At 38.5% G+C, this 18,948-nt stretch overlaps 1 protein-coding gene across 1 annotated transcript in view; it reads right to left on the reverse strand.

The window, feature by feature from the left end:
• Positions 1 to 11,188: 11,188 nt before the first annotated feature.
• The window catches only part of F13A1 (coagulation factor XIII A chain), a 392,887-nt gene continuing 385,127 nt past the window's right edge, over positions 11,189 to 18,948 (reverse strand). Inside the window, exons 14-15 of the mRNA XM_073678719.1 lie at positions 17,780 to 17,916; positions 11,189 to 12,160 (exon numbers count right to left, since the gene is read on the reverse strand). Of these exons, the coding sequence (XP_073534820.1) occupies positions 12,010 to 12,160; positions 17,780 to 17,916 (288 nt within the window). The 3' untranslated portion in view covers positions 11,189 to 12,009. The remainder of the gene's footprint in view (positions 12,161 to 17,779; positions 17,917 to 18,948) is intronic.

Genomic DNA, 18,948 nt, shown 5'->3' on the forward strand with positions numbered 1-18,948 from the left:
CATCAAGTGCCCTTGTGGGCTTCTTTATGTGGGAGAGACAATACAACACATGAGGGACTAGATAGCCAGTCATAAGTCAACAATTCGATGTGGCAAAACTTGGCTACCCCTTCCTTTCCATTTCTCAGCAGCCCGACACATCATGTCACAGCTGCAGTTCCAAGTCCTACAGCAGGTCCCCAGACCACGTAGAGGGAGCAACCATATTGCACTACTGAAGCGGAGTAGAAGTCTACTGGATTCACAAACTCCAAACTCTGGCCCTTCTGGATCTTAATTGAGAGTTTGATCTTTTGACATAAAGAATGGAAAAAAGAGTTTTATTTTTCTATCATTTCTTTAATTCTTCATGTTTACTTTATTCACAAAATAATAACTAATTATTTTCCCTTACAGAACCATTAAATCAGGCTGTACGAGAAACCCCTCATCCTCTTCCCTTTCCCAGATCCCTCCATTGGTGGCATACCTATGGTAAGTTCCTTGCTCCCCATACCTATACCTCCCCTTCCTCTCCCCATACCTCTTTCCACTTGTGTTTGTCTTCCACTTGTCACACCCTTTGTGTCTACAAACCCCTCCCCTCCACCTAATTATGTACCATACTCCTTTCCCGTCCTTTCCACTATCTTCCTCCCTCAGTCCTTTTTCCTACTTCCTCTCTTCCAAACTTAGATCACTAAGTCAATAGTGACAAAGTCCATATATATTCCTGGACTTATGGCAACTGATCTGCAGCACGTCACTTTCATGGTTAGCTCCTCCTACCCCCATTCTGCTAGCATACCATGCCCCCTTCATGTGCACGTCATGCAGTCCCCCTCTGTTGCCGGTACTGCTCTCCTATTAGATATGAGCGTCCACAGTCTCCATAGTAATGTGTCAAGGTGTGCGCGACACGTCACCATGTGACCGCTGTTTCCTGCACACACATCAGTCGCCGGGACGTGCGCACTGCACAACACCCTTCTCCACATCTCTGGTCTCCATGACTAGGGGTCATGTGGTGCATTATGTGTCACCATGTGACCCCTGCCTCCTTCGTCCATACTGCTACATATTTTGGCTTCTGGGACGAGTTCATCATACAACGCCGCCCCATCTGCGCCTCCTCAATCACATGACAGGGCCGGGACCTGCCCCCCATGACCCCATGCCCTCAGACTTCCTGCCCACATTGCGTAAGAGTCCTTTATAATTGCCACATACCCATGAGACACACAGGAGGTGCAGGAGCACCCTAACAGACATTGCTACCAAGGTAATCTATTATGTGAGGCATAGCCTTTTATTACACATCCATCCCACTGACCGCTCATGCCCTGTTTTTACCTCCCAGGAATCTGCCTTATACTCATCCATTCTATGATCTTCAAATATCATTTGGACCTTCTATCTTCATCCAGGTACACCTTATTTCGCTTCAATCCCCTCTCTATATCACCTATCCTTCCAGGGGTCTCAGCCTTGATTTACATTGATTCATTTATTGATTTATATGGTTTATCTTACATTTTTGCATAATTGCTTGCCGCAGTTTATTGTCAATGGACACCGCTTCCACTAAGGTTCTGAAGAGAATAAGAAAGAGATATACACTACCGTTCAAAAGTTTGGGGTCACTCAGAAAATATTATGTTTCTCATGAAGACTCATACTTTTATTTATCAAATGAGTTGCAAAATGATTAGAAAATCTAGTCCAGACATTGACAAGGTTATAAATAATGATTTTTTATTAGAAAGAATAATTTTCTCCTTCAAACGTTGCTTTCATCACAGAATGCTCCCTTTGCAGCAATTCCAGCATTGCAGACCTTTGGCATTCTAGCTGTTAATTTGCTGCGTTAATCTTGGGACATTTCCCCCCATGCTTCCTGAAGCCCCTCCACAAGTTGGATTGGCTGAAGCCCCTCCACAAGTTGGATTGGCTTGATGGGCACTTTTTGCGTCCCATACGGTCAAGCTGCTCCCACAAAAGCTCAATGGGGTTGAGATCTGGTGACTGCGCTGGCCACTCCATTACAGATAGAATACCAGCTGCCTGCTTCTTCCCTAAATAGTTCATGCATAATTTGGAGGTGTGCTTTGGGTCATTGTCCTGTTGTAGGATGAAATTGACTCCAATCAAGCGCTGTCCACAGGGTGTGGCATTGCGTTGCAAAATGAAGTGATAGCCTTCCTTATTCAAAATCGCATTTACTTTGTACAAATCTCCCACTTTACCAGCACCAAAGCAACCCCAGAGCATCACATTACCTCCACCATGCTTGACAGATGGCGTCAGGCACTCTTCCAGCATCTTTTCGGTTGTTCTGCGTCTCATAAATGTTCTTCTGTGTGATCCAAACACCTCAAACTTTGATTCGTCTGTCCATAAAACTTTTTTCCAATCTTCCTCTGTCCAATGTCTGTGTTCTTTTGCCCATATTAATCTTTTCCTTTTATAAGCCAGTCTCAGATATTGTTTTTTCTTTGCCACTTTGCCCTGAAGGCCAGCATCCCGAAGTTGCCTCTTCACTGTAGACGTTGACACTGGCATTTTGCGTGTAATGAAGCTGCTAGTTGAGAAGCTGTGAGGCATTGATTTCTCAAACTAGAGACTCTAATGTCCTTGTCTTGTTGCTCAGTTGTGCAGCGGGGCCTCCCACTTCTCTTTCTACTCTGGTTAGAGCCTGTTTGAGCTCTCCTCTGAAGGGAATAGTACACACCATTGTAGGATATCTTCAGTTTCTTGGCAATTTCTTCCATGGAATAGCCTTCATTTGTAAGAACAAGAATAGACTGTCGAGTTTCACATGAAAGTTCTCTTTTTCTGGCCATTTTGAGAGTTTCATAGAACAAACAAATGTAATGCTCCAGATTCTCAACTAGCTCAAAGGAAGGTCAATTTTATAGCTTCTCAAATCAGCCAAACTATTTTCAGCTGGGCTAACATACTTGTGCAAGGGTTTTCTAAACATCCATTAGCCTTCTTACACAGTTAGCAAACACAATGTACCATTAAAACACTGGAGTGGTGGTTGTTGGAAATGGGCCTCTATACACCTATGTAGATAATGCAATAAAAACAAGACGTTTGCAGCTAGAATAGTCATTTACCACATTAACAATGTATAGAGTGTATTTCTGATTCATTTAATGTTAGCTTCATTGAAAAAAAATGTGATTTTCTTTCAAAAATAATGAAATTTGTAAATGACCCCAAACTTTTGAACGGTAGTGTATATTGACATACTACATTTTATAACCACAAGTAGCTGACATACACAATGTGGTGTGTGCTGTTACCTCAATATATGTATTACATTTTTGTTAAAATAGTCTTTCCCTGCCGGGAATCTCTGTTATTTGTACATATTGTAAATACTGTAAATCTTTGCATATATCGTCTATGTATGTGCACTGACATTCTGTTTTTGTTCTCCCTTTCCCGAGAGAAACTATGTGAAGAAGGCCCGGGAGCAGGTCGAAATTTTAAGTTGCTTCTGTCACATGTACTTCTACCTTGTCCGCCATTTGCACTTGAGAAAGAATTAGAGATATTTGCATTGAACTTTTGAGTGTATGGTTCGGGTGTACTTGCTCACCCTGGCCTACAGTTTAGAGAATCCGATTCACGAGGAGAGCTTGTAACATTAACAATACATGCAGACAATAATATTTCATGGGGACTGTGATATATATTATATATATATTTCCAATGATATTATACTGCTGGAAAAAATCTGCAGGCTTAATAAACTTATGCTGCACAGAACTCTGGAACTTTGGTGAAGTACAATAATGATTTCTCAAAACAATTATTTTTAGAATCAAATAACTTATTGAGAAAACTGTTAGTATAGGATTGCTCTTTGGATTAATAGATGTGTTCAAATATTTCAAAATAGTTGGGCAATTTATCAAATAATTTGTTTGTTTTTCTAAAGTAAAAAATAGGAAATAGGTGAACAGAATTTTAACAGCTTTGTAGAAGAGAACGATCTAGAAACTTTGGATTACAGATGTTGTTCAACTAGATAAATAAGCGTTTTATCATATTTTTAACAAAAAATGGTACATACTAATTTACTTTAAATAAAAAAGAGGATCCCTGCATACCTGTCCTCACTCCTTTGCCGATTTCCATTCATGTCAGATGCTGATACTCCGCTCTCATGTGCAACTCTGTAGGAACCAGTGCTTACTTATTTGCTTATCAACGTGCTTATCACCCAGCAAACTTCAATGATAACTCCTCTAGCAGAGGAATACATTGTATTTCTGCACACAACATCCATGTTAATCAAGGACCTGCTCACCAGCCTCTCACTGAGGGACGTCAAGTGAGCAATTACAGGATGGATGACCAATGGGACAAATATTGTCCCATTTAAATCTCCACATTGCTCCTGTTACTTACTAGTTAATAGTTAATGCACTGTACTCTGAAGAGGTGGCAAACCAGTGGCAAAAAAACACTTGTAGTTACGTAGCCAAGGATGTTAAAAGTAATTGATTGAATCAAAGACATGAATCATGGTCAGTTGAGCTAGATCAGTGGTTAGCATCATTTCCTTACAGAGCTGATGTCCTGGGTTTGAATCTGACCAATGACAACAGCTGCATTCAGTCCGTACCTTTCCGCTGCATTTACACTAGTTTTCTAGAGCTCTCCAGTTTCCTCCCACACTCCAAAAAAGTGAGTTGGATACCCCATTGGAAACACAGACAGTCCTGGACTGTGGGGCTTCTGTGCCTTATTTGTCCTTCATTCTGGTGACCAGTGGGCTTAGCAGTTGTGGTGAAACTGGTCACCAACTTGAAAAAGTAACTGTTTTAGGATCACTTTTCGGAATTAACTGTCATATATGTAGGTTTTCTGTATATATTTTTTGCATCATATTGTAGCTAATTCTTCCTTCTCGCCCACACCTTTTTATAGACTTTTATAGGCATTGATCAGGTTTGACACTTGATAAAACCCGTTCAGCCACATATTTATCATGTACACCATGAGAACCATTTAGGCTTAAGAAACAAGCATTCCTCACATGTATTAAAGCTGTCAAACAGTCGCAAATCATGCACACGGGAGTGATTCAAACATATCACCGTGTATGCTGAAGGTACTCGCCCGAGCATACTCGCTGAAAGGGTTAACCGAACACACTCACTCATCACTACTTATTAGCTAACTTTTATTAACTCTTTATGACAAAGAATATAAAGAAAACTATTTTCTTGTAAGGTTTATTTTATGAGTCAGTGTGATTATGGCGATATCAAATTTATATAGCTTTATAAATGATTTATCATCTTTCTATGAGTGTTAATACTTCGCTTGACAAGCTATAGTTTTCATTGGCACCATTTGGCAGCGTGTAGAACTTTTTTGATTGCTTTTTATTATACTTTTTATGTATTTATTTTTTAAAACACCATTCATCATTTGGTATAATTGACATGTTACATTCATTCTGCAGGTCGATATGATTAAATGATACCAAATTAATATTGTTTTATTATGTTTTACTACTTTTGCACTTTAATCCCTTTGCAACCCTGGGATTTTCCGTTTTTGCATTTTCGTTTTTTGCTCCCCTTGTTCCCAGAGCCATAGCATTTTTATTTTTTGGTCAATATGGCCGTGTGAGGGCTTATTTTATGCGGGATGAGTTGTACTTTTGAACGACATTACTGGTTTTACCATATCGTGTACAGGAAAATGGGAAAAAAATAGAGATCACCTCTATGTAGCAGAAATGGTCCTGCGCTATGAGCGCCGACCACTAGGTGGCGCTCATAGCGATGAGCACATGACAACCACTGGGGTCTACTGCAGACCCAGGGTTGTCATGCCCACGCATCGGTGACCCACGATCACATGACGGGGTCACCGATGGGCGGGGTAAGTGACGCGCTTCCGGCGCGGCGATGTTAAATGCCGCTGTCAGAGATTGACAGCGGCATTTAACATGTTAACAGCCGCGGGTGGATCGCGATTCCACCCACGGCTATTGCGGGCAGATGTCAGCTGTAATAATTAGCTGAAGTGCCCGGTTCAGTGTGAGCTCAGCGCCGGAGCCCGCGCTGAACAGGGGGTGACAGCCTGGTGCGTACTAATACGCCACAGGCTGTAAAAGGGTTAAAATAATTAAGAAAATTTTCGCTGGGCTAACTTTAGCTTTCACTGGCATTAAGTTTGTGTATACACAATGCTTTAGCAAAAATCAATAAATCTGGAGTATTTTATTTCTATATTTTTTAGACCATTTACCGTGCAATATAATTGACATATTATCTTTATTCTGTGGGTCAGTTCAATTATGTTGCTACCCAATTCATAGTTTTTTATGTTTTACAAATTTTGCACTTGAAAAAAATGACCATTTTATTCTGAAAGCTATAACTTTTTCATTTTTCTTTTTACAAATCTGCATGACGGCTTTTCTTTCGCCTAACGAGATGTGGCTTTTATTTGTACCATTTTAGAATATATACACATTTTTGATCACTTTTAATTTAATTTCTTATGTAGCAAGATGAATAAAAACAGCAATTCTGGTATTGTTTTTTCATAGAGGAATGAAAATGGAATAGTTTTATAATATACAAATGCAACTATACCAAATATTGTCTATGGCGGGGATTTGTTTTTTCTAAAATAAACAATTATTTATTGGTAAAATTTGGATTTTTTTCTTACATTTTCTTTTTTAGACTTCAAAACTGTTTTCTACAATATTTATTAATCTCACAAGGGGTCTTGAACGTGTGATTTTTTGATTGACTACGTAAGTTGTACAGTGGTCTATTTATGCATTGTATATTCTCAACCTGCCAATGTGTTCTGCAGAGTCTGATAGGCTTTTCTAACTTTTGTCAGGAGCCTAAAGTTAGAATAGATAACCATCTGCACCCTGTGGAGGTTGTGGGGGTTGGAAATGGTCCGAGATAGTGAGCTATCACTACCTATCAAACTTCTCAGATGCTGTAGTCATTATTGCACCAATTTTTTAATTGCCAAAAAAGAAAAGAAACACATGTCAATGAGATTTAGACAAATACTATGAAATCACACTAATGTGTCATATATTGTATATTCTGTATGTTTATTTTGGTATAATCCATGAACATTCCATGAATTATTGCAACACATAAGATTGGCACCATTATGTACTAACATTTGACAGCTGTTGAAAAGTTAATGCACACCAAACTGCAGCGACCATGCGGTAAATTGACATCACACCGTTCCTTTTCGGATAATATTTCTATTTTTAGCCATTTCATATTTTGATCAAAGCCTATAGCATACAATAGTTCTTCTTTATGTAAAAGAAAGCTCATAGTGACAATTTTTTTTTCTAACTTTTTTCTCATTTGAAAGGAGCTACCTCAAGTTCATCTTTATAAATGGGAAGAACTGACAACATATACCAATAAACAAGAGCCTAAATTTCAATCTGATCCACTCCTACAGCAGAGATGGCACCATATCCCTGCTGCTGCACAAATATTGTCAGTCACATCTTAGTTATTACCATCTTTTGCAGGGAGTACTAACTAAGAAATTACACATACTCTGTATAAAAGTCTATCCTACTATATTTGTTAAGACCGTTTTCCAAGTGAGATTATTGTAGAAAAATCAAAACATTTCATGACCAATTAACCTCAATCCATGGCTCTAATAAAAGGTCAGAGAGGGGGGTTCCAATGTATTTTATGGCATATCCACCATAAAAATAGAAATGGTGGGACTTAATCCTTCCTTGTAGATTAGTGGCTGTGTATGTACAGTCACTCTCTATTAAAGTCTATGGGGCATATGTCAATATTTTAGTTACCATGCTAATGTGTAATTATTATAGTTGTACTCAGGGGCAGATACTAACTTATTAAATAGCATCCTCTCTTGTTATGTACAGTGCCATCCTTTATTACATAGCATCCTCTCTTGTTATGTACAGCACCATCCCATATTACATAGCATCCTGTCTTGTTATACTGTATATAGCACCGTCCCTTATAACATATCATCCATTCTTTTTATGTAGAGCAATCTCTGTTAGAGTATTCTCTTTTTATTTATGCTATTCATAGCAACCTCTCTTTATAACATAGCATCCATTCTTTTTATTTATAGTGTCATCTTTTTATTTCAGAAAATAAAATGACTGGTGATGAAATAAGAGAAAGCTTTTTTTTCTAATGTAGGATGCTGATGGACTGATCTTCATCAGCAGTCATTTAATTTTATATCCAACAAGAGAGGACTCCATGTGATAAAGAGAGGTCACTATGAATAAGAAATATAAGAGAATATGCTATGTAAGGGAGGGTGCTATATACAACAAGAGATGATAATATGCAATAATGGGATGGAGCAATACATACAAAGGATGATAATATGTAAAAAAGGGATAGTACTGCACATAACAAGAAAGTATATTATATATTAAGGGTCTGCGCTATACATAATAAAGGAGTATAATATATTCTACAGGGACAGCGTTATGCATAATAAGTACATACACTTTATACTAAAAGATGGAGATAATAATGCGACATTCACGTATCCGTATAAAGTGTTGGCCATTATACAGACCCTTTGAGTATTCCTGTTTTGGTCCTCTAAATCGGATCAGAATAGCACATGCTCTGAGTCTCACAGACCTCATTCTCAAATCTGTGATTTTCACAGATGTGTGAATTGATTTATGAAACTATGGGTCCGTGTTCTGTCCCATAAATACATCTGGCAGTGCATAGGCTTCATTCCTACCTTCATTTGTAATGTTTAAGGGAAGTTGCTTTACAAACAAAAATATTACTTCCATCATCTTTTTGAAAATCCTACCGTATAAATGTTACATGCAGAAGTAGTGCTGTTGCTTTAAAAGCATTCAGCAACTATTAGAAGTAACACAAACACAGGAGACAGGAAGTGCTGTGCTACAGAAGCATCCAGCAACTAGAGGGGTTAACACAGTCACAGGAGAAGGGGGGTGTTTTAGCAGAGCCCCAGGGGTATTGTGGGGAAGTTGTTTACTGTCTGGCTGGAGCCGAAGAGAAAGGTGGTGTTTGTGTTCTACATCTGACCGAAGCGCCCCTGCAAGTGAAAAGGATACAAGTCAGGAGTGAAGTGAAGCACAGGTTAGGTAGAGTTCCTGGGATCATCTCCCTCAGCAAACCCTCCCCCCCCTCCTCCATCTCACTGTGCTGTAAGGGGTGCTGTGTTCATTAATGTGCCTTTGCATTAGAACTGTGTTGACCTGTACTACTGGGAAGACTGTGAACTGCTGTGCTGCCAAGGAAACTGTACTGTTTGTCACTGGAGCCTGTTGCTCATAAAACTTAACTTGCACTGGCTGTGCGGCTTCTGATTAAATGCTACTGTTCTATCGTTTATGAGGATTCTTGTCAAGTGTGTCTGGTCAGCAAGTGAAACAACCTGTGTGTCTGTGCCTGAGGGTCAATACCCCTGTATGCCTGAGAGAAGTTGCAGCACATGATCTATGGTCGTCCTGAGTAATGGTTCCCCCAGGATTCCAAAGAATTCATATAACCTGTCTCGCCCCTATCTGAACCTAGCGGCGTGCGTGTAACATAAATACAGAATAAATATTTAAATCCATCAACTTACCGGTAACATCTCATATAAATAGATTTGTTTTTATGTTGTTTCTTCTCCATCTGATCATACCTTTATGTTGTCAACTTCCATCCATGGCTCGTCTTGTCACACTGAGCAGTATGGCACTGAAAATAGCAAGGTCACGAATACTGTATATATAAATTTACCTCTTGAATAAAAAAATCCACATACTTGTCCCCTGAATAGAAATATGTACCCCACCATTAATAAACAATTAGCAGCACACCATTCAAAATACAAATCGATAAGCCATCACTGTGCCCTCATTAACTATAATTTCCGCTGCCCAGTAAATATAAATGAATCAGCCAGTATGACTCCCACCAAGTCATTTGTTCTGTGTCCTCTCTTCCCCAATTCAGTATAAGTCCCTGTCCTGTGTTCCCCCCAATTTATTATAAGTTCTCGTATAGGATTATCACTCAACCTCCCAATACATTGTAAGTCCCTGCGTAGCGTACTCCCTCATGCCCCAATTCAATATAAGTCCTTGTACAGGGTCCTCCCCCACATCACAATTCATTTTAAGTCTCTGCTAGAATCCTTCCAACCCCCAATTCATTAAAAGTCCCTGCTAGCTTCCTCCCCACCCCTCAATTTATTATAAGTCCTCATACAGCATCCTCCCATCACCTTTTCATTATAAGCCCCTGCATAGTGTCCTTCTCCACATCCCTATTCATTATAACTGCTTGCATATACCATCCTCCCCAATCCTACAATTCATTATAAGCATTTAAGTACTAAGTACTTGGTAGCATCTGTGCCCACCCCTCAATTCTTTATATGTTCCTGATTTCATATCCCCTAACCCCAAATTCATTACAAGTCCTTGTATGGGGTCCTCTCCCATCCCCCAATTCAATATAAATCCCTGTATACAATCTGACGCCCCTTTTTTCTCACAATGCTCTCCCAATGTGTTAAAAAAAGAAAAGAAAAAGAATCACATACCTCTCCAGAAGATCCCTCCCAGCATTTCTTCCTTCCTCTTCTGACCAGGTAGTTTCTAAATGATGCAGGCAGTGTGCTGACATCATTAATACATGCGCCTGAGTCATAGAGAAAGTGCCAGGCAGGAAGTTGATGATGGTCTCCTTCCTGCAGCTGGGCTGCTATTTTCTACTGTAGACAGCAGAGCTGCAGGGACACTCCCTGCCCTATGCACCAGTGATGAGGGTAATCTGGCTCTTGGTCTCCCTGACCCTCAGGTTCTGAGTGACACGACGGATTGCCCTCATTATAAGATACTCCTGCACAGCTAGCATGGGCCCCCCTCTATCTCTGGGCCCTTGCTCAGCTACACTGGTGGTATGTCCGCCCCTGGGTATACTGATTCCAGTAACACCTGAAAATATAAAAAAGCTTTACTAAATCAACTTATGATCTATATGTCCAGTACTTTAAACACATATCTCTGAGTCAAATGTTGAAATAAATTCCCTTAGACTGTGTAGAAGTATCAAATGTAAGTATTTATTGCAAAGATAACTGTGGTTAAATGGGGCAAGTAAGGGACACACACAAAAACACATCTCTAGAATTTATAAGGAAATATGGTTTATTAACTGTATTTAAAAGATTAAAAAATGTAGAAAGCAATTAAAAAATTTGATCATAAAGTGAATACATTGACATTAATGTGCGAAAACGATAATTGGCTTAGCTTCACTGGCATATCTCCAATGACAACATATCAAGTTACTAATGGGCCCATGAGCTAGAGTGACCCAGTGCCGAATGGTGCCACACTCTGCCTGGTGTCTTCCCACTTCTCCCAACATCTGCATTACATATGTGGCAGAAGGTGGGAGGACTTGGAGGTGCTGACTGTTTTACACAGCAGAAACCTGCCAGTGACTGCTGCCAGTGGAGATAAACTGCTGTGATCAGAGTTAACACCTCAGATGCCATTGAGCATGGTATTCAAGTGTTTAGATGGGGTTAAGCCTATGATACCCCCAATGGGCCATCAATTAGGAGAACCTCATGAGTTATTTAATGGCATTCAAGGTCTCATCGAGGGCCCCAATTCATAACTAAGCTATGGTGCCCCTGGCTTTAAGTTACAGAGTGCAAGAACTATAGAAAGACAACTCTTATATATTCAATGGCTAAAATTGCTAGATACATATGCATTACATAAATGATGCTATAGAATGTAAACTATTTTGCTATTTCTAATAGAATATGGATAGAAGAAATAGATAAGTATCGGATTATTGTTTTTGGGTGCAAGTTTGTACATCCTGCTTATGCATATACCTTGTAAGGTAGAGTTGATTATTACATTTTATTTACTAATATTTTATTTTTTTTAACTATATGGATTCAAATAACACCTGTAAAAAAAGAACTCCAATACTAATTGTCTCCAGCCAAAATTTCTAAGTCCAGCTCTCCATATACATGTCGAAGAGTTTCCGAGTCAAGCGTTGCAATAAGTTTTCTGTTGCCTGCCACTCTTGGAGTACATGTCTCTTCCCAAGTCACAGTTGCATTTCCAGGGACTTCTCTGAAAGAATGAATTATACATATGAGATTTGTTAGTGCATGTGTCATTATATGATCACATTTTACCTAATGGTTCTCATAGAATGTAAGCTTGTGAGCAGAGCCCTCACGCCTCTTGGTATCTGTTCAATGTGTTTACTCTGTTTTGTCTCTATTGTCTATACAAGTTTCATCTGAAATGTAATGTGTTGTGGAATATGTAGGCACTATAGAAATAAAAATAATAATTATTATTATTAAAGGTTAACATAATAAACAAATTGTATGAGGGCTCAATAGCATTAACTTTTTAAAATTTTATTAAAGAGAGCATTTCACCAGAATAGACTGCTTTAGTATTCTTGCGCTTTTGTTCAATCCACTTATGGCTTTGTAAATATTTTGACAGGTACTTACATTGATATTGAGTTAGATATTTTTATTATACTTCATAATATCAGGCTATTACAATTATTAACATATAGAGATGAACAAATCATTTAGAATTTGAATTTGCAAAAAATTTGATTCACGGTGAACCAGATACTGCAAAGTCTTCAAATGACCTAAAAGGTCTTGTATAACACTCTAAGATCCCCTAGGGCTTTAATTGACTCCTTCATTGCAAACACAGCCTGGTAAAGGGTGTCAACTAGCAATTTGCATAACAAGACACTGAACTGACAGACCTTTCATGCTCAGTCCCTGCTTTATGTTGCTCATACAACCTCTCAACATATTGAATTCTATCAAGTTGTAATGTCACAAATCAATCAGTGCTTTGGCTGACCGTTCTGATTTTGCAAAGCCTGGAGGGAGTGCTTTGGTTCATAAAAATTCACACTCCTGGCTATGGCCACCACCTACTTCAAGCAGGTATATTTCTTTAAGAAATTTTACACAATTCAATTTAGGGTGTGTATCATGCAGGGAGCATGAGCTAATTTGCCCAAAAGTAATGCAGCCACAATCTTACGGGTGTTATTGGGTATGCTATCTAGCATTAGATTTGCTACTTAATGCAGCGGAGCAACTCTTCTGCTGTGTGGCTTTTGTCACCCATGCTCACATGCTGTAAAACAGCTTAGCAGCACTTGAGCTTGCAAGAGCGAAAAAACAGAGGACGTTAAGTGGATGCAATGTGCTCTTGTTGGTAGGGATTGGATTCTGTCCATTGAGGTGGATGCAAACAGGTGTAGGTGGTTGAGGATAAAAACAAACTGGAGTTGGAAGTGAACTTATCCACAACTATGAATGCTTCACCACTTTCTTGGTTGTGGTGGTGTTTTACTGATGCTCAAAACGTTGATCCAGTGGGCCGTGAAAGATATTTACTGTACCTGTCCATAGCTGCTACTTCCCAAGTTGAGGGTCTAGTGCACTTTTTAAGCTCAATACCAAGTGTAGAGAGCAACTTTTCTGCTGCATGTATGAAAACAGAGCAACACTCCTATTTGTGAGAAATAATGGTGTAACTGTATTATCCAGCAAGGTTTAGCGCACAACATAGTTTCTCAGAATTTACTATGTGGTATGGCAGCAACTGCACAATCGGCAACTTGACTATGTGGGAGTTGAGTTGGCACATAAGTGGATAACTGAAAGAATATGGCTAATTCCTGGCCACACAATTAGATATGGATATTGTGATGACACAGTTTATAATCTTAATGTGCCAGACATTTAGATTTGTTAATCCAAGAGAAATACAGTATTATCTTTGTGTTGACTTGTAAATGTATGTGTATTTCTATGGCTGGTCAAGAAGGACAGAAGAGTATTTGTATAACCCTGATTGTTGTCTTCTCTTGGTTGTGAAACAATTATGTTTGTTGCTATGCTAATTGCATAGTATACTAAATCCAGCTGGATGTTGATTTAAAGAGCTCCCTGCTATACCAACTATGTAAATAGATTAGCTCAAACAATGAGACCTGAGTGAGCCCTGCAACTTTACCTCTGACCTGTGACTGAGGACCTTGGCCACATATGTAATTATAAAAAAGTTTTTTTCTATCCTGCTGAAAAGAGACTTGAAACAGTGAATTGAAAGAGACTTGACAAGGAGAACCAAAGATAAGACTCTCTCAGACCATCAGTTTGGAAACATGGCTTTAAACAAAGAGACACAGATTTGGATTTTACATGATTTCAGCCTAAGGGTATATGGCCACAACTGCAAAGATACGGATCTGCTCCACTTACCATCAGAAAGCCCATGGATACATTTGGGGAGACCAGGTTGGGACGATGAAGTCACCTGGCTCCATGGATATGTTGTTTGGGGTTGTCAGGTGGGACCCTCCGGTCACCTGGAACCCGTGGAGACATTTGGAGAAGCCAGATTGGGAACTGCTGGTTTCAGTCATAGAGGTGTGTTGGTGCAGCTACAGTCATAGCACACAGCATTGTGAGCAGTGACTGTAAACACACCCCAGCACTTTGATTGACAGCTCGTAGTGAAACACATCAGTGCAGAGCCAGCTGTCAGTCAAAGTGCTCTGGCATTTTTACAGCTACTAATCACGGTATACTGAGTGGTGACTGTAGCTGTACCGGCACACATACATGACTGAAAGTAAGCAGCTCCCAGGAGGAATAAAGTTAAATTTCTCCCAGAAGCTGCCCTTTTAGTGAGGTGATTGGGAATATTTCTAATGCTGATAACCTCATATCTGCAGGCTAATAGCATTCTCTAACATGACAGGTTTCCTTTAAATGACACTTCTATTTGAGTAACAAAGGACAATGATTTTTCAAGCTGTGAACCAAAGTAAAGTTTTCTGACACTTTTCTAAACCCAGTGTTTATTAGACGATTGCCTCCTGGAATTAAATTATTACTAGCAGATATATTGTAGTTTCCTAGCAGAAGGTATTGTTATTGTGAACGACTTTACTTGTTAAGGTATTACTATTATAGAAATATGCACAAAAGAAAGGAGAGGAAACAAAAGGGGAAATGAGAAACACAAATGTCAAGTGAAGATAGAGAAAAAGAAAATATAATAACATATTTAATCTCTCATAAAAAAGGTTTATATTTGAAAAAGTGCTTTGCCTTGAAGAAAACATAGTGATGAATACTTCCAAATAATGTGCTGAGCCATCATGAGGCAGATGTTATTTATCATCTTGAACACCTAGTCACAAATGGGATTATTATTTAAATAAACTGCTACTATTCTGTGATTCTACCCTTGCATTGAAAGTGCATTAAGCTTTAAAAAAGATACTTGGATGCTTAAATTGGTTTTTAATTTAAACAATCCTTTTTCATAAAATCCATTTACACTCCACAATTATGGTGTAATGAGCGTCCTTTGGAATGTTCGTCTCCTGATAATCGTGCAGTGTAAACAGGCTGCTGACCGAAAGAATGAGCAAAATGTTCATTTGTCACGTGAAGTCATCTGATGGCTTGGTTGAAAGATCATCGTTCTCGGCAGCACGTCGTCTTTTGTAAACAGGACCTGTGCTGCCAATTTCATGTGCACCGCATGATCTATTACTGTTCATTTTGTGCGCATATCAAGCGCGGTCTATTATACAACTGCTGACAGGCAAATCGATAGTCGTTTAACGTCAGCTGGTGTAAACCCAGACTTTTTCAAATAAGCTGAGAAAATGGTTTCCTGATGCTTTGACCCCTAGGTTGTGAGCACAAATTGCAGTTTTTCAGTGCAGATTTGTCACAAAACTTGAAGGGTTTCCTGATGCCAGTAAAGTGAATGAGAACCCAGAAGTCTCATGCACACGTTGCTTATTTTTGACTTGCAGGTTTGGTGCAGATTTAAATCTACAATTCTTTCAGGCTTTCTGCTGCAGATTTCACCCATACTAATGAATGGGGAAAAATCGGCACCAAAAGCGCAAGTAAAAAATACAGCAAAAACACGCGTTTTTGCCACTATGTTTTTCCTGCCAAGAGATGCAAAAATGGTGCAGAAATGCCTGCACCTAATGCTTAACGTGTGCACATACCCCTACTGATCAACTGGGATCCATAGGAGAGCCCAGCAAAAACTATTTAGTTGAGATGCAGCACCATCACAGGTCAAATGAAGAATTGCATACTCTCTGGTCCTCCTGCGTGAGAGATGCATTTTTTAACCACTCTAAACTTTGCCTGAAAGATAAGAAAACATTATCTAGTTATATTCTCCAGCCTTGGAGTCCTCTCCTTGTTATTCATAAGCTGTACCTTCCCTATCCATCATTGCTGATTGCTATCTTTCTATGCACAGACAAACCACAAATTATTATGACTAGTACAACTGTAGCACTGCAAAAAATAACTAGAGATTTTTTGAAAATGTCTTAAATTAACAAAGTAAGTGGTTGTCCTTTGCATAAAATTAGTGAAAGATACCTTTTACCTATAAAATAAAAAGTACTATACCATTGAAAGTAATAGGTGATCCATTTAATGAACTACATGTTGTGATCTCCAGTGTAAAATATACTCTTTGTAATTTCTCTCCATATCAGATAATAGACTAAGGTTCATTTATATATGTACTCAAAATTATAAAATATTGTATCTGAAAATGTTTTATTTTTCTATACCTGAAAATACATTCTTAGGACCCTATGAAAACAACAAAATAGCAGTAGCGATGTGTGCAATGGGCACATGAAGATCCTGATGGTTAAATCTTAAAAAACATAATGCCTTGGTCAAATTGTACAAGTCGCAGGACAAGAGTTTTTAAATGGTTTCTAAACCCAACACTTAAGATTGTTTCAAATTATATAGTAAATGATCGATTACCAGTTCATAGTGTAACACCATACACAGTGATGAAGTGGGTGAATTAAGTATTGAACATGTCATCGATTTTCTAAGTAAATATACAGTATTTCTAAAAGTGCTGTTGACATGAAAATCTCACCAGCAGTCGGTAACAGCCCATCCAATCCACACAGGCAAAGAAATCAAACCATAAATGTCCATAAATTAAGTTATGTGTAATAATGAGAAATGACACAGTGAAAAAGTATTGAACGCGCTTACTATAATTCATTTAATATTTAGTACAAAAGCCTGTGTTGGTGATGACAGCTTCATGACTCGTCCTGTATGGAGAAACTAGTCGCATGTATTGCTCAGGTGTAATTTTGGCCCATTTTTCCACACTAACACTCTTCAAATCCTGAAAGTTCTGTGGGCTCCTTCTATGAACTCTGAGCTTTAGTTCCTTCCATAAATTTTCTATTGGATTCAGGTCAGGTGATTGGCTGGGACATTCTAGCACCTTTATTTTCTTTCTCTGAAACCAATTGAGAGTTTCCTTGGCTGTGTGTTTTGGGATCATTATCTTGCTGAAATGTTCACCTTTGTTTTATCTTTATCATCCCAATGTAATTCATGGACATTTATGGTTTGATTTCTTTGCCTGTGTGGATTGGATGGGCTGTTACAGACATCTGGTGAGAATTTCATGCTAATAGTACCTTAAGAAATATATTTACTTAGAAAATTGGTGACATGTTCAATACTTATTTCATCCGCTGTATAAATAGTACTAGATGGTGCACAAATTTGTACTTCCTTCTCTATAAGTTGCTGCTCTCTAATATGTGTAAAATATTTTCATATAGCTTACTTTTATAATAATGTGTAATATATCACCACTTACTTGTAAATCTGAGTTTGGGTTTTCATAAGACTTGGACCTCCAATACGCAAAATGACGTTCTGGAGTTTTTTCTTCAATGGATTAGTGAACTCTAAAACCACTGTTAGTTTTTTCCCAACCATCTTCTCTCCGATTGTCTAAATGGATGAAAAAAATATGTAACTTTTAGAATATTTTTAATTTTGCTTAGGATCAATCCATAAGGTTAGTAATCTCATGAATAAAGTAGTAAAACACATTATTACCATTCTTTATTTCATAATATAAAATTATATTACTTTAATCTTATTGTAAAAAGTGTAATCCCACAATGGACATTTATCACCGATCCACAGGATACATTACAAATGTCTGATCAAAACTTCAAACTTACTTCTCATCCCTAACCCCCTCCCAAGATCACTAAAACAGGGGTCCTGAACCTTCTGTTCCTCTTCACTATGTGACCTTAGTGAGGAGTGTTATCAATAGAATAGTTGATGAATGTTAGTAAAGGCTTCTGTAATTTTTCTGTAATTTTTCATAAGCTTGCATACTCTGACCCTAGGCTGGTTTAAGCATGGTGAGAGGCCTCATTCTATAAGTTGGACCCACCTGATCAGAGCCACGTATAAAAGAAGTGGGTGACCATGTACATAACATCTCTACTAAAGTCTATTTCAGTTATAGAGATTGTTGAGCCAGCAAGACTTCTAAATTTTAAAAGGGAGAGCCAAGCACATTTATTGCCACCTCCTGACCTCTTTTCAGCTAAACACCAAGGAAACCATCAATGAATCTACGTGATAAAGGCTCCTAGGTCACCAAAGTGATCACGGCCGAGAGTGATATTTTTCCACCTTATAATTCGGCCCTGCTCAGACTATTTATTCGTGATTTGAGATAATTTGTGACAGTAGTACCCTACTCTGACATCAAGGGGTGGTATTTTGGTACGCATATTCTATCCTTTTTCTATCTCAGGATTCTCTCATCCCCAATATAGAGAGGAGCAATATACTGTATCCTTTCTTTCCTCTTTTAACAAAGCATTATTCTGCTCTTGATTGTTTATTCAAATCTTAATGCAAAAATATGGATTTCACAACTATACCATGTTGATAAAAATATAGAAACTGTCAGTGATATCTGAAACTCAGCATGTCAGCAGGTACATTTAATCTAATAGT

This window comes from Phyllobates terribilis, unplaced genomic scaffold (genome assembly GCF_046119375.1).
Source record: "Phyllobates terribilis strain yellow unplaced genomic scaffold, ASM4611937v1 Scaffold_4__5_contigs__length_816908805, whole genome shotgun sequence".
Classification (NCBI taxonomy): domain Eukaryota; kingdom Metazoa; phylum Chordata; class Amphibia; order Anura; family Dendrobatidae; genus Phyllobates; species Phyllobates terribilis.